Source organism: Pongo abelii, chromosome 4 (genome assembly GCF_028885655.2).
Source record: "Pongo abelii isolate AG06213 chromosome 4, NHGRI_mPonAbe1-v2.0_pri, whole genome shotgun sequence".
Taxonomy (NCBI): Eukaryota; Metazoa; Chordata; class Mammalia; order Primates; family Hominidae; genus Pongo; species Pongo abelii.
Window position 1 is genome coordinate 155,300,113 of NC_071989.2, and position 23,420 is coordinate 155,323,532.

Here is a 23,420-nt window from a genome sequence, read left to right on the forward strand (position 1 = left end):
ACACTACACTTGACCAGCTGCCCCATGTGCAGACCTCTCCAGTAGGTCTGATAGTCACTAATCCACTGATTAAACATTTTAAAACTGGCTTTGGCAAAACATGCCAGAAATTCCTTCAGGGTAATTAAAACTACCCTCTGTGTCAATAAACACAGACTGAAATCTTTCATGTGCAGAGGGGCTGGCTCTGACCCTAGGACATTTTTTCTTAGATGGGTTTTTCTTAGATGAGTTTTCCATCATTGCAATTGATTTTCACTGACTCATCCAGACCATTGCTCAGTCCCCTTATAAAATGATTGGCTGAGGTCAGAGATATAGTCTTAGCTTTCTTGTTGCAGCCAAGACATAAGGACCAAAGGGGCTATAAACCTAAGGGCCAGGCTCATTGTTAAAGCCCTTTCACCCAGATCTTCAGGTGACAGACCTTAAAAAGGATTCTTGCTATAGAAGCTGACAGTCACAGTGTTCCCTTATCACTCCTCTTTCAGCATTCAAGCTGATTTTTTTTTTTTTTTTTTTTTTTTTTGAGACTGAGTATCCTCTGACACCCAGGCTGGAGTGCAGTGGCACGATCTGGGCTCACTGCAACCTCCGACTCCCGGGTTCATGCCATTCTCCTGCCTCAGCCTCCCGAGTAGCTGGGACTACAGGTGCCCGCCACCAGGCCCGGCTAATTTTTTTGTACTTTTAGTGGAGATGGGGTTTCACCGTGTTAGCCAGGATGGTCTCGATCTCCTGACCTCATGATCCGCCCAGCTCGGCCTCCCAAAATGCTGGGATTACAGGCATGAGCCACCGCGCCCGGCCTAATTTTCTATATTTTTAGTAGAGACGGGGTTTCAGTGTGTTAGCCAGGATAGTCTCAATCTCCTGACCTCGTGATCCACCTGTCTCAGCCTCCCAAAGTGCTGGGATTACAGGCATGAGCCACCACGCCCGTCGTCAAACTAATGTGTCTTCAAAGTAAAAGGAAGAACTCAGGTGAATATTCACTACATTGATTTCCAGAGACTAGTCACATAGCAGACACTCCATGAATTGTTTCTCACCACAATGGCAGCCTTACTGTTTTTATTATATAAACAATGTATACATTTATTTAAAACTGTCATACATTATAGACAATATAAAAACAGTAGAAATTACTTAAAATTTCATCAGCCTGAGTTATCAATATATTTTTGTCGCCATTTTTCCATGGAATTCTTTATCTATACAAATAAAATTTTATATAAGAGAAATCATACTTTACATACCCTTTTTATCATGGATGAAGCTACCTTCGACTTTCTCTGAAATACAGCATTGTGTTTTTTTTTTTTTTGGCTTGCTGATTTCATCCCCCTCATAGCCAATATTAATAAACTTTCACATAATTTTTCTTATTGATATTATCATATAATAACTCATATAATATGAATGAAGTTTCAGTTGCTCAGTAAATACCTGCTGAATGGTTAAAGAGTGAAAGAACACACGCATAAACATGAGTGAATGAAAGAATAATCTATTATGATCTTAATTAGCCAGTACAGTTTCCAAGTGATTGCAGAAATCTCAGATCACATCTTTTGACATCTCCCCTGCATCTTTAAACTTTAGTTGGGGTAGAAGGACCTGGCTTTACCTCGTTTACAGGGACCTGCAAGTCTAAACTCCGAAGAAAAGAATATGTAACTGGCTGCTCTCCTAACTACAGAAATGCTATTAATCTACTCTCAAATTGAAATCAAATTCAAAAACCATTACTAAGCACCCATGTGCCAAGAACCCCACTGTCCTTTGTATGGTAAACTAGAGGGAAAGATGTGGTCACTGCCTTCTTGGAGTGTCTGTCTTGTTGGGGAGATGATGTGCAGGATCTGTGTCTTTAGATCTAGCTGTCTGAACTTGGACCTCAGTTGCCACATTCACGAAATAGGGAAAATATCTATAAGCTCATAGGATTGCTGTGGTGATCAAAGAACTTGAGGAATTCAGGAAAAACTTCACAGGAAAATGTGGACTGGAGGCAGGCCTTGCAGGTACCAGGGAAGGGGAAGCAGGAATGGCCTGGAGTAGCGAGGACCCAGCACAAGCCAGCCTCAATGCTTTGAAGATCAATTAGGAGAGACTTAGAAGATGAGAGGACAGGCAGGAAACATGAAGGTTTATAAGCACAGGAGAAAACTGTGACCAGACTAATCTTCTTAAAGGGTCAAAGAAAAGTAAATTTTTTATTTTTTATTTTTTATTTTTTTGCCTTTTCAGCATGTGCCAATGTCTACATCAAGGCCATTCATATGAGTGACTCAAAGGCAACCTGCTTGTCAAGTAATTGGAAAAAAAAAAAAAAAAAAAAACCCCTGGCTTGCATAATGGGCTCAAATCCAAGTTTCTAAGACTTATAGGAAAAATTCTGATCAGAAAATTTCCATCTCAAATTGTGCTGAGGAAGCTTAAGGACTGAGTAAGCATGTTGGCAGCCGAAGTACAATACGATAATCAGACTGCTTTTGCTTTTTTTTTCCACAGTGCACAGAGATTTTCAGGTCCTGGTGGGTGCTTAGCAAGTTTCTGATCTCTGACCCCTTCTGGGGGTCAGAGAACCTATAGACAAATACATCTTGTTCACAAATGGAACTGCACCCAAAACTTTCCCTCTATATCCTATTAAGTGACCAGAGGGTCCTGACTTCTAAAACATAGTATGTCAGTTTCACCCAGGCTAATCCTACAGAATAGGAAAAGGGATTAGAAATTAGTCATTGCAGGATATGTCAGTAGGAAACACTAAACTGTCCTAATCTCTCCTGATAGTTCAGGGTTCTAGGGAAGCTCTTCTCTGCCTGTCATATCTTCTCCTTTTAAACTAGCACCATTGATGAATTCCAGTTTGCATGTCCCTACAGATCGTGCTACTCTAATTAATCCCACCTACCCTTGGCTCCAAGACAGAAGAGGAAGAGGACGAAAAGTAGATTTTAATATTGCACCCCCAAATCTCCATTGAAACTTGGAGTTTCTAGAAGATGCTTTAACACTTTTAGTCCTCTGAGAAGGCAACTGGGTCACCTACTAACCACCACAAATATTTATCCATTCAACTGCCCATCCATCCATCTATCCATCCATCCATCCATCCTTTAAATTTTATGTGCTTACCCTGTGTATAATTTTTAAAATATTGTATAAAGTTTTTTAAATTAAAAAATGCCTCAAAGAGCTTAATATTTTTATTTCAATAACCCAAGACACTTCAAAGAGGAACAATGTCCTAAATAAATACTCAGGCCAAATGAATTGAGATTTCACACCGACTCCCAACTGTAATCCCCAAAGACTGCTGAAATGCAGACAGACAATATACTTTGAAAGTGGACTAAAAATCACTCACTGAAAATATGGACAGAACAAAAGTGGAAAAGGGCCATAGCAATTACAAAGGTACTCCTTGGAACAGCGATTTTAGAAGGAAATTTATTCCTATCATCTAGAAACATAATTGTTCATACCATTTAATCCAGTAATCCTGCCTTTAGAAACTTGTTCTAAAAAATAACTAAAGACATGATTTAGAGTCATGCCATTATTTATCTATTTCACAATTATTACAGCAATATTGGAAAGAATCTAAACTTCCATCATTAGGTGGCTAGTAAAATTATGGTTCAACTATAGAATGTTAACTACAGTGGTAATTTATAAGATAAGATTTGTACTTTTTATTTAGATTAAACAATAGTGCCAGTTTTGGGAGAAGACTAGAGACGTCTGGAAGTCTAAAGTCATTGATAGTTAAAGTCTAATTTTTTTCAGATTTGCCTGGGTTCAAATTTCATTCAACTACACATAGTATTAACCAAAAAAAAAAGCACAGCTTTCCGAAATGTCAAATTTGTACCCCATGAGAGACTAGCTCATTAAACAACCATACTGGTTGTCATACTGGGTCAATCATTCTTTGAAGTTACCTACTAACCAGTTTGAAGAAAATTAACATTTCTGGGTCACCAGGTTCCATATACTCATCTACAAATGATGCCCTGGAACCATGAAAGTAATTTTATTTAATATAGGTGGGCAACTGAATCCCAGGGAACAAACTACTTACCCATGTGCTTAATGGCAGAGGCTGAGAATTGAGCCTGCCTCTCCTCTCAGAAAGGGTCGAAGTACCTGGAGCTTTGGGGGGTAGAAGGGCAATGGGATCAAATTAAAATTCAATGGCTGTATCTTTTAAGAAATTTTTCTCTGATCTTCACCCCACATAAGTTCCCTAGGATAAACTTAAGCACCTTGAAAATTTGTGACAATGTGAGGTGGAAGCAAAATATGGACAGAACAAAAGTGGAAAACGCCTACAGTAATTACAAAGGTATTCCTTGGGATAGCCATTTTAGAAGGTAATTTAGTCCTATCATCTAGAAACATAATTGTTCATACCATTTAACCCAGTAAGCTACTTTCAGAAACTTGTTCTAAAATATAACCAAAGACATGATTTAGAGTCTATGACATAACCAAATATATTATTTATATATTTCAGAATTAGTATAGCAAATATTGGAAATAATGTAAACTTTCATTATTAGGCGACTGGCAAAATTGTTGTTCAACTATAGAATATTATAGAAAAATGCTAACAGTTTGTGTCTGGGGCAAAAGCAAACAAACAAACCCTATAGATGATGTTGTTTTGCATATAATCCTAGCATTCTCCATTCATCTCTCTCTCTGTCTCTGACACACACACACACACACACACACACACACACACTGAGCCTGGAAGGAAATATAGCACATCAAAAATGTTTATAATGACTGTTTCTGGCACAGCTAGAAGTAAATTTGATTTTCTCTTTTAGAATTTTCTGTACAGTCAAAATTTTCATTAATGAACATGTACTTTATTCTCTTAAAGGATCTTCCTTCTCCTTTAACAGGTTTCATATTCATATTCACATGTGTTTTTTAATGTATATATTCCCAATTGAATGCAAGTTCTGTGAGAGCAGGGTCTACATTTAATTTTTAAATATTTTATACCCAGGTTTTTTAGCAGAGTGCCTAATATATGATAAATGTTTTTAAAATAACTACTGAGTGAACTATTGGACAGACACTGATTAGAAGGGATATGGCTATGTGTGAGGACTCTAATGAGCTGTCAAACATTCCATTACATCTCTAATCTCCAGCTCACTTGTTAAAACAACATGCCACCTTCCTCGCATACTTTCGCCTCCTAACATCACACAAGACTCTGCCTCCAATAAGGAAAGCCATTGCCACCCATCTCTACCTGCCAGCATCCCACCAAGGCCCCACCTCCCCACTTAACCACTTCTGGTGAGGTGAGCTTCCCTCTAGCACTCACTGCAGCCACTCACTTAGACGATTAACACTGTTTGGACCTCTATTAGGTTCCCAGTACTTTTCTAGAATGGGGGTCAGCAAATGATGGTCTACAGACTACTCCTTGATTTTGTAAACAGAGTTTCACTAGAATACAGCCATGTCCACATACTACACTGGAAGAATTGAGTAGCTGGGACAAAGGCTGTATGGTCAGCAAAGCCTAAAATATTTATCATCTGACCCTCTAAAGGAAAAGTTTACTGATCCCTGCTCTAGAACATCGACATACTTTTACAAAATGGAGATAATAACAAAGTTTCATTCTATTAGGATATTCATAGGCAATATGAGATCCAAAGTATATGTCCAAGAAATTTGTACAGAAAAATTATTGTATTGTACCTCAGTTTGCTCTTAATAACATATATTTTTATGTCAGACATACCTGCATTCAAGTCCTGGGTCTGCTGATTGATACTGGGAAAAATGACACAAATTCTCTAAGCCTCAGTTTTATCATCAGTAAAGTAGAAATCTATTTTCTCTTTCACTCCGTAAGTGTGTAATGAGTGCTTTTTCACCAGATACTATACTAGGAGATGGATAAACAATGGTGAATAAGATCTAAAGTCTCATCTAATTCAGCTCTAATTATACATACTTTTGAGGGTTGTGGTGAAGATTAAATTATATACATATACACACACACAGATACATACATATATATACACACACATATATATGCACACACAGGCATCTATACATATATATATCATATGTATATATAGATACATAATATGTAGTATATCACATAGAATACATCCAGAATACTTAACCTGATTCCTGCTACATTGCAAGCACTCAGTATATAGTGGCTCTTCCTCATCATCATAATTACAGCAGAAGTCCTTTTAACAGACCTCCAAGCAGCTGACACTCCAAGAAGAAGTGCCTTCCCAAGACAGGGATGCCCTCTCTCACCACTCCTATTCAACATGGTGTTGGAAGTTCTGGCCAGGGCAATTAGGCAGGAGAAGGAAATAAAGGGTATTCATTTAGGAAAAGAGGAAGTCAAAGTGTCCCTGTTTGCAGATGACATGATTGTATATCTAGAAAACCCCATTGTCTCAGCCCAAAATCTCCTTAAGCTGATAAGCAACTTCAGCAAAGTCTCAGGATACAAAATCAATGTACAAAAATCACAAGCATTCTTATACACCAATAACAGACAAACAGAGAGCCAAATCATGAGTGAACTCCCATTCACAATTGCTTTAAAGAGAGTAAAATACTTAGGAATCCAACTTACAAGGGACATGAAGGACCTCTTCAAGGAGAACTACAAACCACTGCTCAAGGAAATAAAAGAGGATACAAACAAATGGAAGAACATTCCATGCTCATGGGTAGGAAGAATTAATATCGTGAAAACGGCCATACTGCCCAAGGTAATTTATAGATTCAATGCCATCCCCATCAAGCTACCAATGACTTTCTTCACAGAACTGGAAAAAACTACTTTAAAGTTCATATGGAACCAAAAAAAGAGCCCGCATTGCCAAGTCAATCCTAAGCCAAAAGAACAAAGCTGGAGGCATCAAGCTACCTGACTTCAAACTATACTACAAGGCTACAGTAACCAAAACAGCATGGTACTGGTACCAAAACAGAGATATAGATCAATGGAACAGAACAGAGCCGTCAGAAATAATGCCACATATCTACAACTATCGATCTTTGACAAACCTGAGAAAAACAAGAAATGGGGAAAGGATTCCCTATTTATTAAATGGTGCTGGGAAAACTGGCTAGCCATATGGAGAAAGCTGAAACTGGATCCCTTCCTTACACCTTATACAAAAATTAATTCAAGATGGATTAAAGACTTAAATGTTAGACCTAAAACCATAAAAACCCTAGAAGAAAACCTAGGCATTACCATTCAAGACATAGGCATGGGCAAGGACTTCATGTCTAAAACACCAAAAGCAATGGCAACAAAAGCCAAAATTGACAAATGGGATCTAATTAAACTAAAGAGCTTCTGCACAGCAAAAGAAACTACCATCAGAGTGAACAGGCAACCCACAAAATGGGAGAAAATTTTCACAACCTACTCATCTGACAAAGTGCTAATATCCAGAATCTACAATGAACTCAAACAAATTTACAAGAAAAAAACAAACAATCTCATCAAAAAGTGGGCAAAGGATATGAACAGACACTTCTCAAAAGAAGACATTTATGCAGCCAAAAGACACATGAAAAAATGCTCATCATCACTGGTCATCAAAGAAATGCAAATCAAAACCACAATGAGATACCATCTCACACCAGTTAGAATGGCAATCATTAAAAAGTCAGGAAACAACAGGTGCTGGAGAGGATGTGGAGAAATAGGAACACTTTTACACTGTTGGTGGGACTGTAAACTAGTTCAACCATTGTGGAAGTCAGTGTGGTGATTCCTCAGGGATCTAGAACTAGAAATACCATTTGACCCAGCCATCCCATTACTGGGTATATACCCAAAGGACTATAAATCATGCTGCTATAAAGACACATGCACAGGTATGTTTATTGCGGCACTATTCACAATAGCAAAAACTTGGAACCAACCCAAATGTCCAACAATGATAGACTGGATTAAGAAAATGTGGCACATACACACCATGGAATACTATGCAGCCATAAAAAATGATGAGTTCATGTCCTTTGTAGTGACGTGGATGAAATTGGAAATCATCATTCTCAATAAACTATCGCAAGGACAAAAAACCAAACACTGCATGTTCTCACTCATAGATGGGAATTGAACAATGAGAACACATGGACACAGGAAGGGGAACATGACACTCTGGGGACTGTTGTGGGGTGGGGGGAGGGGGGAGGGGTAGCATTAGGAGATATACCTAATGCTAAATGATGAGTTAATGGGTGCAGCACACCAGCATGGCACATGTATACATATGTAACTAACCTACACATTGTGCACATGTACCCTAAAACTTAAAGTATAATAATAATAAAAAATAAACAGAAAAAGAAAAAAAGAAAATATTTTAAACATATATAAAATATACAAATATATGTGTATATATATATATATGTCTCACACTTATATCTGCCATAACAACCAGACATTCCATATCTAGATATTTTCCCAAGAAAATTAGAAAATACATTCATACAAAGACTTATGCACATAAACATTATTCACAGATGTACATGATCCTCATCAGTAGCTGACAACACAAATGTCTATCAATAGATGAATAAACAAATTATAGTATATCTGTATGCTGGAATACTACCTTGAATTAAGAATAAATTAACTTTTGATACATGCAAAAAAAAAAAGAAAAAGTGCCTTCCATTCTTTCTGTAAAACAGGCCTACAACATCCTTTATAAGTACTCCCAGCGAATTGAGTAGGCTAATCTCTGGTACATAGGCACACTTCTGCTCCTTCAGGTTGAGTTGCATGTTTACTGAGAGTCATTTGTGTTTGTTTCCAAATCTCCTGATGCAAGTTATACTTGTTATTTAATTAAATATCATGAAAGGTAATGAGAAGAATAGTGTGAAAAGAAGGATGATTGTTTCATATGAAAAGTCAGTTGAAAAATTTCAAAAGACAGAATCGTCAAATTAAAAGTAGGAGATATAAAAATTGGGGAACAATTACAAGAATCTAGAAGTATTCTGTAGTAAGACTGCTTCTGCAATATCTACGGTCTTGTTCAACCTCAAGGAAATCAAAGTTGGGCATGGTCTTTGTCATTTGGGGGACAGTTCATGCAAGAAAAATATTACAACCCCCAATCAGCAGATCCATACTCAAAGGTAAGGTCTTGATTCTTCATCGGGCCTTTCATTGAAATTAGTAAATTTAAATGGTATGTTATTTTTTATGACTCCTTGCCTTAACTTTTCAAGTTCACTGTCAACTATTGGTCCCAAATCCATGGAGTAGAGAGGGATTCTTTTGTATTTATTTATTTATCACATATAAATAATAACATGTTGCCTCATCCCCTGCCATATTTTTGTCGGCAAGAAAACACTCAGCAAGATGAAGTGACCTGCTCAAGGCCACAGAACTAGCATAGCCAGAGGTGTGTCTAGAGCCAGGTGGGCTCTGATTCCACCACCTCAGCCACCTCATGATAACAGAGAGATAAACAGGACACAGTTTCACGCACCCTAGCTTCTGTGGTTAATTATGTTTTGAGAAGGACTGAGTGTCACCTGCCCAAATAGATGGAAAGACGTTTGAGAACAAGACTATAGTCTTATACTTCACCATATGCCCCAGCACTTCCTACATAGCACTTGGCAATAAATAATTTTTGTTTGAATTGTTAAATTTTCTTTCCTACTTTATAATAGTGGAAGAAATTGGGGCCTTCCTGGTTTCTGAAAAAATTATGTTCCCTTGGAGTTTATAACCCCCACCATGGAGTATAAAATAACAGGAGAGAAATTCTATTGTGCCTGTCAGATCATGTCATTGAGAGCTTAACCTCATTGATTGGCACTTGCTCTTCCCCATCAGTGTGGCAAGATGAGCAGCACCCTGCTCACCAGATGGTTATTTGTTCCACCAGCCACCTTTGCTGCGTCCCTGATTCACTCCAGCCCAGGACTGTCTCCAGCATTCATGCTGCAAGGCAGCTCCTGCCAACAACTTTGCCAAATGGCTCCTCTCAAAGTCATGGCTGCCCAGACAGACTGGCTCCTCCATCTGCAGCAGCTTTTGGCAAAGAGAAGTTTCCCTTTCTGGCTCTGCCTCTTGGCTGCACCAGAGACTTCTTGCCAGCAGGATGATTTGACCCAGGAAGTACAGCCGGACCTGGAATTTCTGGGGTCATTTAAAGCCTATGGCCATGTTTTCCCAGTCTCACCCCTGAGGTGAACATCGGAACATATCAAAGAGACCTAGATGATCACAAATACAGAAATAATGCCTCATAGAAACTGAGAGTCAGAAAAGTCTGTAGATAGCATGCCTTCCCTCCCCCATCTTCAACCTCATTATAGTAGATTAGAAAACTGAAGCCCAGAGAATAAAAGTGACAAATTATGGTAGCAGGACTGGAATCCTACCCAGATCTTCTGATGTGCATTCCACATTACTGCTTACGATACTGCATTGCCTTTCCATTTCCCCCCAGTTCATTTTCAAATCCTTGGTAGAAATTGGACCCTTGTATTGATTGATTCAGAAGAATATTTTTTAGAAAAATGAATCATCTTTTCTCTATCAACATCATCATAACTGTTCTTTTAAACAGGTGTTCATATACTACATTGTGATGAATTTTTGCCAAGTTTAAGAATACAGGATTTGGAATCAGACAGACCTGGATGTGACTTCTGTTCTACTCACTGTTGTGTAACAGTGGACTAGTAATCATATTATTCTGCTTTAACTTTTCATTTAAAGGGGGATAAGAACAGTATCAGCCTATACAATTAAACTGGATTACATGAGAAAAATACTTTAAGGCTCAAAGCCTGTACTGGCACACAGAAAGCCCTCCATAACTACCAGCAATCATTATTAATCATTAACATTCAAATCCACAATGGTTTTGGAAGACACAGTACTGGGCACATATAAATAGGTAGATCAGGTATTCTCATTCTCTACATTAGGAAATTCAGGTTCTTGGTTTAAATGACTGATCCAAGGTTACACAGAAGACAAATAGAAGACCACAGATTTCTGATTTTTTCTTGCCATTTTGCTAAGAAATGGGAACTGTCATCTCAGCTTTAAAGATAATAAAATCAGGAAGAAGAACATTTAAACAAAAACACACATACACAGATAATCACTGCAGCATCTTATGTAATATAAAAGCTGGAAACAATTTTCTATCCACAGGGAACTACTAAATAAACTGTGGTACTGTCATACTATGGAGCACTGTGCAGCCATTAAAAGGCATGAGACAGATGTAGGTGTTCTGATATGGAAAAATCTTGTAGACATATCACTAGTAGAAGAACAAACAAAATGCAAATAAAACAGGCAGTGTGTACTCATTTATGCAAACATCCTCCCCAACTATATACCTGTACATGTATATTTAAATGTATGAATAGAAAGATGGCTCTGAGGAAGTCTACCAACTACTGATAATGGTAACCTTTGGGTAGGAAAGTGGGATGGGCATGGGATGGAGGGTGATTCATGCTTTATCTACTTATCATGCTTTAATCCTTTTAAGTAAGAAAGAGTATAGTATTATTCGACTTATAAATAAAAACATAAAGGCAGAGGGAAATGTGAATTACAATAATGCAGTTGGCATGAACCAACAGACCTCCCAACTTGAGTGTCTCTAGCCCTAACCTGACTTCTACAAGGCTACATGAGCAATGTTAGTTTCACTGAGTTTCCTGTGTGGCTCTCCCACTGTGGTAAGGTCCTTCCTGGTGGTATTTTGTACTTAGGGACCCAAGTTCTATCTGCAGACCACCTGGAAACTCTCAGCAGCATCTTGCTGCAATATTCCCTATTAGAGACATTTACAGCTTTGCCACCCTCTACACCCTTGTGTGTCTGTAGAGGGACATCAAGCTGATCCTTCTACGTCAAGTGGAGGAGGCAGCCTGCCATTCTGTGACCACTTCAGGTTCATTGCTTAACAAGGATTCATACCAGTGTGATAAGCAATGCTTGATGGAGGAGGTTTTCAGTTCCCCAATGTTACGGACCCAATTGTGCCCCCCTCCACCCCAATCTATATGTTGAAGCCCTAACTCCTAGTGTGACTGTATTTGGAGATAGGTCCTTTAAGGAGATAATTAAGATTAAATGAGGTCATAAGGATAAGGTCTTATGGGGCTGGTCCCCTTGCAAGAAGAAAAAAAAAATGCCAGAGATTGCTCTCTCTCTTTTCACACTTGCACACAGGAGAAAGGCCAAATGAGGACCCAGTAAGAAGTTGGCTATACATGGGAAAAGAGAACTCACCAGAAACCAACCCTGCTGGCACCTTGATCTTGGACTTCCAGACTCCAGAAATGTGAGAAAACAAAATTTCTGTTGTTTAGGCAACCCAGTATGTAGCATTTTTTAAAATGCAGTCTGAGCTGACTAACACACCAAGCACGAAGGCCAGTACACCTGAAACACATCCTCCCACAGGTAAGGTACTCTTCGGCACGCTCCGTCCAACAGACTCCATCCTTCTCAGGTTAAAACCTGTTCATAGGGGCCCCTCTAGATTCCTAAACTCCACACATGTTTTTTCCCCTTAAACACAGACCCCCCTGCCTACTTCATTTAACATTTGTTGTAAGCGATCAAGTCTTTTACCTCTAAAGCACAGAAGTGAAAGTCTGACTACCCCCTATACATGCACACAGCCCTTCTCATTACCCAGGATGACCCTTTCTCCAAAGAAAGCTATGAACATTAACTATTAATATTTCCCACTATTAACTCTTTTCACAGTGAACTTGGAGCAGAAGAACTCAAAGATTCCTGGGTTATTTCTGACAAAGTTCCTAGTGGACTTATAAAAATAATCTGTGCTTTCTGTGAGATAGTTATGTTGGGGCTGACTTTCAGCCTGATTCTAGAGTTCTATTGGAGAGTCAAAAGAAGGAAATTTGGTGGTAAAGATGACAAGTTGGGTGAAAGCAAAATCATCTTATTAATGGAAGATGAGGGGAACCAGCTGGAGAGCCACTCTGGCCAAAGTGGAGCCTCAGACATCTACATATTTATGTGCAAAAGAACATCTGCCATCCCACAGCTGCCTCTGTCATATTCCTCGTGCTGTGGCCCAGGCAACTATATGAGTTGTCATGAGCTGGGAAGAGTGGGTGCCTAGATGGCCCAGCGGGACCATCTCAGCTCAGTTTGGTAGCTGCATGCTTACTGTCCTACACTGGGGATGAGTGACATGGAGAAGGCTATTCAAAAAACTCCAGCTAGTTCTCACATCTTGATTGCTCAATTCCATAAACACTTTTTTCTGTTCTTATTATATAACAGAAGAAATCTACAGGAGTAAGTCAGCTAAGGATTCTGTTACTGGGTCGTAGAATTCAGCTCCCTCCCTGTGGGATAATGGGAAAGGTCCAGAGACATGCACTGCTGTGCTAGGAGAAGATGGATCAAGTAAATCCAGCAGCACCGAGTAGGCACCAATGGGATATATGTGGAGGGTGGACCACAACTTGCATTTCTCCAAAAGATCCTGAGCAGCACGGGTGGGCAAAGAACATGTGCCAAGAATCCACACAGTCATGGGCTCTAATCTGGTTATGCCACTTATAAGTGAGTATGTTTGTAATACATATGTATTTGTTATGCAAGTTCCTTTGGTTCTCTGTACCTTGAAATTTCTTATTTTAAAAATGGGGTTAATGCAACCATTCTCTCTGGGTTGTTGAAGGAGATTAAATGAGTAAACATAAGAAATACCTAGGAAAATGCCTGGAATAGACAGTACTCGTGATACCTTAGTTTCTTTCCCTCAGCTAAGTGTCTAAATTGGACCCTTATTTCTTCTTAAATGCAAATACCAAAGTCTAGGAATGTCAGTCTGCAGCTGTGCTCTTTTCATTGGTCATTACCAATATTTTGACAGGACTGGCCTAATATTATTCACCCCAGGATCATTGGTACAATTCTGACCAGCACTCATAAAGGGCTTGGGATTGCCCCTGGGGACCTGGATGCTAATAATGAATACTTGCTAGTGATTTTTAATGCATTCTGGTTATTATGTTTAGTAGCAGAACATTTCCCATCCCCAGAAAGGTCATTTACAATAGTGTAAGGCAGCTACTTCTCACCTCGCATTTCAGGTTTCTCTGAGAACAGCAGAGAGCTCAAACATTCATCCATATGCATTGGAAATAGCATTCTGATCTGGCATTTGCATACAAATACCAAAGCAACTTAAGGAACTATGAGGCAGCTCTCCATCATATGACACTACCCCCTTTTATTTTTTCAATGCCTTCCCAGCATCTTCATATCAAAAGCCATTTTCATGTACCTTCCCAGCTTTATTCATCATAAGTTCCCCGTTTCTTGAGCTTATGTGGAATGGGGGATGGAGGAGGAAACTTTACTTCCTCACTTTTACTCTCTGTGGCCCTAAAAAGCTAATGTATTTCACAAATCACTCAGATCTCAAATCTGGAGACGTTCTAAACTCAACTCATCCAAGACTGGACTCTTCTTATCCTACCACATTGCTGAGAAATGGCCATATATTATAGTATTACTTGAATAATATCAGTGTGTGGTTAGTTATGCTTACCAAGGCCCTATTCTATTGTGAGGTACTTTTTTGCTACAATTTCTTCATACCAAGCCAAGATCCGCTTCCTTGTACTTTCTCACTCATTGGTTCAAATTTTGCCCTGAAATGCTCTTATCCGGGGCAACTCATCTATTCATATAGTTTTAAGCACCTTTAATATGCTGGTGATGTTTAATCCCAAATTTATTATCTAGTCCAGGTCTTTCTCTTGAGCTTCAGACCCAGAAATCCAATTGTCTACTTGCAAGTCTCACTGTGAAACTAGATGTCTCACTGTCTTCTCAAACTAATCAGTTTTCAGTCTATTTCCGCTGTCAGTGACGAGCCCCATTATGCATCCATTTTCATGGCAAAATTCTGGGAGTTGTCCTTGACATCACCTTCTCCATCTGCACCCAATCATAGTAAGTAAGTACAATGCATTCTTTCTCTATTATGTATCTTAAATCCATCTAATTCTCTCTATCTCTACTGATGCCACCATCCTGGAGCACACCATGATCTCCTAATTATCTCCCAACTTTCATTCTTTTTCATTACATACCTGGCTCTCTAACCCCATCCTACATAGCAGCCAGATTAAGCTTCTAGAAAAACAAATCTGATCATGTTTCCCTCTTCCTTAATGGCTTTCCATTCATCTTTGGATAGAGTCCAAACTCCTTGTGGTCAAAAAGGCTTGATATGATCTGGTACCTGAATACTTCTCCAGTCTTTTATTCCCCCAACATTTTATTATGAAAATTCATACAGACTGCAAAGTGGAAAAAAAATTACAGTGATTATCCATAGACCCACCACCTCAATTTAGTCATTAACTTTTTTTTTTGAGATGGAGTCTCACTCTATCACCAGACTGGAGTGTGGTGGCACGGCCTTGGCTCACTGCAACCTCTGCCTCCCAAGTTCAAGTGATTTCCTGCCTCAGCCTCCTGAGTAGCTGGGATTACAGGCACACAACACCACGGCCCGCCAGTGACTAACATTTTATACTTGCTTTATCATATGTCTATCCATTTACCAATCCCTCTCTCTTAGCATTAATCTTTCTTGCTTTTAGTACATTTCAAAATGAACTGCAGACTCCATTCTCATTTTTATCACTCTTCTCCCTATTCCTAGCCATAGTCATCTTTCCATTCCTTGACTCAGTTAGGCTATTTTATCTCTCTGGGCTTTTGTACCTATTGTCCCTTCTGCCTAAAATGCTTTCAGGTCTTGTTAATTGCAAATTCATCCTTTAGTTCTCAGTTTCAGCTGTCTGAGGGGCTGTCCTTGAACTCCCGATCTAAATTAGATCCACCTTTCCACCTTATGACACCAAGGCATCTTGTGCCTTTCCTAAATATCACTTATCACAATTGGTAACTATATATTTATTTGCAAAATTATTTGTCTCATACTATCTCCTCTGCTAGATTGAAAGATCCATGAGGACAGAGACCATGTCTGTATTGGAACATCCCGTATCACCTCTGCAAAACGTCAGTATTTGTTGGAGGAATTAAAGGCAGAATGAATCAATAATTGAAAGGAGCTACTTGGAATAGTAAACTTGTTCTTCCTTTAATATGTATAAACAAGATAGTTTTTAAAAAAGGCTTCTGAGGGAAGGTGGAACCCACTTGTTGCCAGAATATAACCAGGAAGTACATTAAGTAACAATAACAGCTATAATGAATTAAGGGTGGGCTTTGTATTAGGCATATCCCGAGTGCTTGAGTGCTTTCTCTGCATCAAATAATTTTTCTTCGGCATAGGTTCTATTGTTGTTCCCGCTTTCCAGCTAAGGAAACTGAGAACAGAGCAGTTATTTTAAAACACCCCATCTGTGTAGAATATTCGGTCTATCTGTGGCCCCATTTGAAAGTAGGAAGATTAATCTAGAAAACTCACAGACTGCTATAATGGAGATAGGGTTTTACTTGGCTGTAACAGAAGCCTAAAAATATAGCAGGAAACCCACATACAGAGAGATTTGAGAGATGAATCCCTGGTTAGGAAACCTGGGGTTCCATATCTTAAAAAAAAAAAAAAATCAAACCATTGTGTTGACTTTACTTTTGTGGGAAATTTCAACCCCACCCAAGGCCCTTCCTCTATATAACCCCATACATACACTTCAAATTCTCCCTGCAAAGGATTTTATGCCTGATGGAAACACAGCTTATACACCGAGATAAAACCATTGCAATCTTTCCCAGAATAAGAGCTGATGGTTAAAGGAAAATTAAGCAGTGCAGAATTTCCTAGTGGGAGAACCTGGCCTTCAGACACTGGCTTGAGTTTGAAGACAAGGTTTTCCATTGAATGTGTGACTTTTGGCAAATTAGTAACATCTCCAGACCTCAGTTGCATCAGTTCCCTTCTTTGAAAATGGAAATGGCAACATCCATTTAACAGGGTTTAGATATATTGAAATGCTATACATAAAGAGCTCAGCACAGTGCTTGGAACATAGAAGATGCTCAAAGATGTTAACTTTAAAAGAGGAGGAAAGGTAGGGGAGGGTGGTAATTTTCACGCTCAGAATTAAAAAAAAGTCCTAGGAAATTTATTTATTAAATGCATACCATGCATTCTTTTGAGAAAGAGAGAGAAAGAGACTGAGAGAGCAGAGCTTGGGTGAAAGTGTCTTTTAGCATTTGCATTGCTCTTAGTTGGATGAACTTGCCTGCAGCCACCACTTAAATGCAAATTGAGTTTAGAGTCCTTCACACTAACTACACAGCAAAAACCTTTCAGCTTTAAATAGAACACTGCAATGTGGAATGATCTGAGCAAACAGAAGAAAAATTCAGAAATACATGCGAAGGAGATATTTTTGAAGAAAAAAAAGAACAATCTGACATAACTGAGCAGGTAGGAGGAAAATGTAGAAATGTTAAAGGAAACAGAAAAGCAAGATCTATGGAAGGACTAGAAGATAATTCCCCACCCAGTAAGAGGGTATAAGTTAATAAGGGGGAAGAGAACTTGTGGGGCAAGTCCCCAGTGAGGAGAATTTTTAAAAAGAGTCTTTTGATCTGGTGCTCTTTCAAGGTATACTAACACTTCTTAAGGTATTCATTGGAAGAACAGGGACTCTTCCCGCTCTGGCAACAAAATTGCATGAATCTTCCCTGAAATGAATAGGTCAAAACTATAGGGAACTTCTTGCTCTATCCAACTTCTGGTATTTACATCGTTTAAGTTCTATTTTCCTTTTCTTTCCATACCTTCTCTAAGATCAGATTTTAAAACCTGGAAGCTTCTGTGAAATAAAGGTTTGTTAGTTTTGAGTGTGATTAGTATGTGTGTGTGTTTGAGAAAGAGAAAGAAATCTGAGAGGTTGATTCTCACATGCCAGAAATCTCATTGCTATAAACTCATATCTATTTTTGACTATATGAACCTAGATATTCTATCCAGAATCAGAGTTTTCAAAAAAGGAATAAAAATAAGAACAAAGGTAATATCCAGGGCCCTGAAAACAATAAAGAATGCCATTTTTAACTGATTTCTTCACTTCACAATTGACACTCCTGTACACATAGCTCCACTCTGGGCATTTTCTCAGCTTGCTAAGTTTCTCTTGCCTACATAATGTAATATACAAGAAAACATGAAGGCAGCTCTCTTTCTTTGTGGTTACAAACAGAAAGAAATGTTCCCCCAAAAGCCAACAGACCCAAGGCCAACTTCTCTCTTGGATGACATGCTTAGATACAGAGTTAGTCATATGCTACCAGGTCACTGAGTCAGTGACAAAGCACTAAGATTGAGGGAGAACGTCTTACAATCAGGTTGCCATCATGCACAGAAAAAGAATCGGTAAGTATGGTGCTCTGTATAGGGGAGGGATGGGCTGCACATCTTAAAAGCCATCTCTAAGCTCCTGGAGGCCAGGGCTTACAACTCTGCTTTATCTGTCTAGCACCATGGGCACACTGGGCTTGATGCTCTCCAAAAATGATGACAAATGGAGAATATACTTTCAATAGCACTGGACATTGCTTCTATCTAGAACTTCCAGGGATGTTTATAGAAGATGCCACCTTTACCCCCAGATGTGTGTGTGTCTTTTTATTTCTTTCAGAGCTTGAACTCTTTTACTCCCCCATCACATTTCTCTAGTAGCCTTTGATTTGATTAAATATTACAGAAATGTTAGCATCCAAGAATAATAATTTTAAATTAATACGCCTTGCAACATTGTCCTAAAGCACTTCCACATACATTTTCTCGAATGGATATTACAATGTGATAATGCAACACTTTGTACGAGTGGCTAAGGATAAAAGGCCTACAGGTAGAAAATGAAAGCAAAAATGCAAAAGTTTTGGCATTGGGGGAAAAAAATGCCTCTACTCTCTATTCACACACAAAAGGCAGAATGAGATTCCACCTGCTGACTTTCCCTTCCTGCCCGCACAGCACTAGTGCTTATGTCAGAACAAGCTGGGAGAGAGGGAGAGACGACAATTTCACCTCTTGGCAAAGCTCAGCTTGCTGAACCCTTTTGCTTTCTGCTGGCTGTTGATTCAGCAGAAACTACTGCTGCAGAATTCATAATGGTGATTTTTAAAGGCCCCACCGATCGCGTTGCTCACCCCACGTGTCAGCCTCATTCGCTGGCCGCCAGAGCACTATTTCCCCAGCCACCTTTTTATTTTTACTAATGCACTTCCAAAAGGAAAGAGGTTCGCCCGTCTGCAAAGGGCCTTTTGGGGTTTTGATTGTCTGAGCAGGTAACCTGGCCGGCCGGGGAGATGAATGGGCAGGAAATGAAACCTTGCCCTCCCTGCAGCCACTGAGAGACATAACATCGTTTCGCTCAGGGAGGGGGGACCAAGGTCCTACTGGGCCCCTCCCTTCTTATCTCCCCCTAAGACCCCTGCAAACATCTCGGGGGAGGGGTCATCTGCTTTCCTGGGGTCATCTTTCTGGGCGAGAGCCCCACCCTGAAAAGCCTAATCCCTGAGGGCCATTTTAACTCCCGTGGGCGCCGGGTCCACCTGCTGCTGAACGCCGGGCTCGCCTCGCGGAGCCCGGATGGATGCGAGGTGCACTGGCGGCTGCCGGGGCCAGCCGAGCCCCCGCCCCAGCCCTAGGGCCCGGAGGAGTCTCCGCCACTACGCGCCCAGCTGCCCAGGAAGCACAGTGATCCGCAACTTGCGCCCGGCCCCAACGGCGGAATGCGGCGGGGCTGGCGTTACCTTCGGTCGCATAGCTGTGGTCGCGCAGGAAACTGTTGTTGATTTTGCGGGTATCAATGTCCTCCTCCATTGACAGCAGGCTTACTTGCGTGGGAACCAGAAGCCGGCAGACAAGTATCCATGATCCCTCCCCGCAGCCAGTCTCACAGGAGAGGGGGGCAGGGGAGCCAGTGGGACTGCACCATGGTCCGAGCCTGAGGAGGAGACGGGGAGGCGGAGAGAAAAAAAATAAAAACCCGGCAATGGAGCTGTCACCTCCTCCACTCGGGTTCTGCGAGGCTGCGGCGGCTCCTCCCGCGCGGTGCGCTCACTCCAGCTCCAGTTCCCAGCGAGGATGCTGCGCCTGCCTCCGCTGCCTCCGGGTGCCAAGATGCGCCGTGCCCCGAGGGGTCTGGTCCCGCCCGCCCGCCCCGGAGGCGCTCACAAGCGGGTCTGGGGAGATGCCCAACAGGTTCCCCTCGTTGGCAGCCGCTCCAAAATGCAAAAAAGATCCCTCCTCCCCCTGGGAGAGCGGGCAGCCGTGACAAAATGGTGCCTTTCTGGACCGGAGCTGCAGTGGCGAGATGGCAGGGACAGGATTCAGGCTTGCCTGGCCGGAATGAGGGTGCTGGTCCCACGGGAGGGCGGCTCCGGTAGGCGGGGGTAGGGAAGCTGGCGCGGAGCTGGGCAGGGCGCTGCGGCCGGCGCCAGCGCACTCAACCTCACACCCACACGCGCGCACTCGCAGCTGCTGCTGCTGCTGCTGCTGCTGCAGGAGGCTGGAGGCGGCTGGTGCATTAAAGGCGAGGCTCCTCCCAACCGCGTCAGCAGCCCCAGGACTCTTTCCCAGCAGCGGTGGTGGCCGAGGCAGAGGCTGCGGCTGCTCTTTGCTGCAGTGGAGCGCATGCAGCCGCGAATCGGCACCTGGGCAGCAAGCGACTAGCTTGCAGGTTCAGGTGGAACGCATAGACGCGCTCTTCCAACCTCCTCCCCCCTCTCGCGCCACTCAGCTAAGGGCCGCGTCTACGCTAGCACCCAGAGCCTCTAGCTCACTGCCTTTCTCCGGACACCTGAACTTGAGGACAGCAAAGATAAGTAGGTTCCTTTGGATAGTCAGGAAGTCTACATCCAGGTCCCTTTTCCTCACCCTTATATGATGCATGTGGTCCCTTGGTGAATTTAAAGGGCGAGGTTTGGGGCTCGAAGCTTCAGAAAAAGGAGAAAGTGGGAAGTGCCGCTCAGAGCCTATCTTAAGCCCTCTACTAGGAATAGGAGGGAGAGCAGGGGCCAGAACTTTGCAACTGGTTCCCCCATTCCTAAGAGTCAAAATACCTTCTAACTGTAGGAGGCTGGTGTTCAATAAAGCATCTGTGTCTACACAGGTGGAGGAAAGCACCAGACTAGTAAACAGGGTCAGTCTGAAAAAGTCCACTCTCCCTTGCCCTTTGCACTTCGTTTTGGACAAATTATTGCAGCCCCTCCGTTAGGTTTTGCTTGTGCAGGAACACCTTCTATTTGCTGTCAGCATGGAAGGCACACTGAAGCACAGGAACATAAGCATAAGAGCCCTGTGCCCACAGAGAGCCACTGCTACCTTGGGAGAATTTCAGGAGTCCAGTTAATACAGAAAAGAGACCTGTCTTCCTACTTCAACTAGGAAGAAAATATAGAATTCCCTCCCCACCCATGTTTTCCCAAATTTCAAACTCTGCTTTTGAAAGAAAATGAGATTATTATTGTTATGAAACAACCAAAAACATTTAATGAAGCAACCCAAATCACTAGAAAGCCAATTTGGAAAAGACATCAACCCCAATCACTAGAAAGCCAATTGGAAACGACATTTCCTAGGCTCCACCTTGTAGAAGGTATTCATTTCAATGGGTATCACTGTAGGGAGAGACATCAGCAAATGTTTTGCTCAGTTAAGCTCCACAAATTTAGCTAGATGGGCCCAGAGGGACCTATGAGTTAATTATATACATACAATGCTTCGGTTAACACAATTTAGAAAGTATTTGAAGTTCAAAAAAATGGAAAAACAAGTCCTTAACTGAGGTTGGGAATTGTCATTAGATTTCCATGCAGTATGGGTACTTCTGGTAGACAGAAAAGGATATCGTCCTCATCTCCAGAAATTGACTGCATATCCCTGGGAGAAAAGAGCAGAAATGTTCCTTGACATAGTTACGTGTGTGTGTGTGTGTGTGTGTGTGTGTGTGTGTGTGGTGGGGGGAGTTCAGTTCAACTTTCAGTAGATTCTATTTTATTTTCATCTGGTGCTTAAGGCTTATACACTTGTTTGTTCAAAATACACATTTAAAATTTTAGTAACAGGTGAAGACGGGTACAAGTTGATTTAATCCACTTCAGTACCAGTTGTTGTGGCTGGTTCTTCCATGGGATGAGCTGTATCTATCACCAAAGTTCCAACATTAAGTCCTTTTGTAGTTACACATTGCAGCTTCTCTTGGATATTGGCACAATTTGGAGTAGGAGCAGAGTGGGGAAAAGCTAAGTTCATCTCTTAGCGAATCAAAATGATGAGAAGACATTGTGCCTTTGGTTGGAATGATCTTAAATTGTTTCAGGAGGCCTTGGAATAGTATTTGGGAAAATTTCCCCTGTATCTTTCTGAATCATGGGCTAGATTGGGACAGAGCTGTGTGATGAATCAGATAGGCCCAGGCTCATTGGCCAGGCTGTGCTTGAGAAATTTTCCACTGTAACCAATGGGGAGAATGTCCCTTCCCTTCTACAGATCGAGTCTCTGGGTTTATTTATTTTTCTTTTCACATATCCTGCAAACTTTCTCCTGCATTTATTCAACAGTCCAGGCACTTTTCCTAAGACACATGTTCTGAGAAGGCAGATTGGCTAGGTCTCCATTGTTTAAGTAGATTTCAAGGTTTCCATTTGGCCAACTACTCTTTTCTAATATGAGAGAACTAGCTCATCCACCCAAAACCAAGGGGAAAAAAAGCTGTTGGCTCTGTGCCATAACACAATGACCTGTGGTGGAGGTAAGGGAGTGAAAAGAGCCCTGTGCACCACTGTGGAGCCGGGGGGGTGGGGGAGAGAGTGGGGGAGATGGGAGTAGGCTGCAGAGATCAGTCTTCAAAAGACTCACTGGCCACTTCTCTATTCCTCTAAAATGTCAAGATCTTTCCAAAAGTGGTGGGCATTTCTGCATGCTATGTTCTTTGACACTTCCTCACGTCTTGGCATTCAGCCTCTCAACTGTCCCTGCTTTGTTGAGGCATTCCCTGACCACACCATAGTCCTGACTTCCAGTGTTTTCTGCCTCCACATTTTTTTTTTGTCTTTTTCATGTCCCACAGCATTTTATAATATTTGTTTACTTATTATTGTTGGCCATTTTCTCTAGATCTTTTACTTTTATTTTCTTTATTTTATTTTATTTTATTTATTTTATTTTTTTGAGCCAGAGTCTCACTCTGTCGCCCAGGCTGGATTGCAGTGACACGATCACGGCTCACTGCAACCTCTGCCTCCTGGGTTCAAGTGAGTCTTGTGCCTCAGACTCCTGAGTAGCTGGGACTAAGACATGGACCACCACACCCAGCTAATTTTTGTATTT

General features: G+C 41.1%; 1 protein-coding gene across 15 annotated transcripts in view; it reads right to left on the reverse strand.

Annotated features, from left to right (window-relative positions):
- The window catches only part of PPP2R2B (protein phosphatase 2 regulatory subunit Bbeta), a 489,623-nt gene that overhangs the window by 263,982 nt on the left and 202,221 nt on the right, over nucleotides 1-23,420 (reverse strand). For 4 of the 15 annotated variants that reach the window (XM_063723936.1, XM_063723931.1, XM_063723937.1 and 1 more), the window contains one exon: nucleotides 19,841-20,034. In XM_063723936.1, coding sequence (XP_063580006.1) covers nucleotides 19,841-19,910 — 70 coding nt within the window. In that variant the 5' untranslated portion in view covers nucleotides 19,911-20,034. 15 annotated transcript variants of the gene reach the window in all.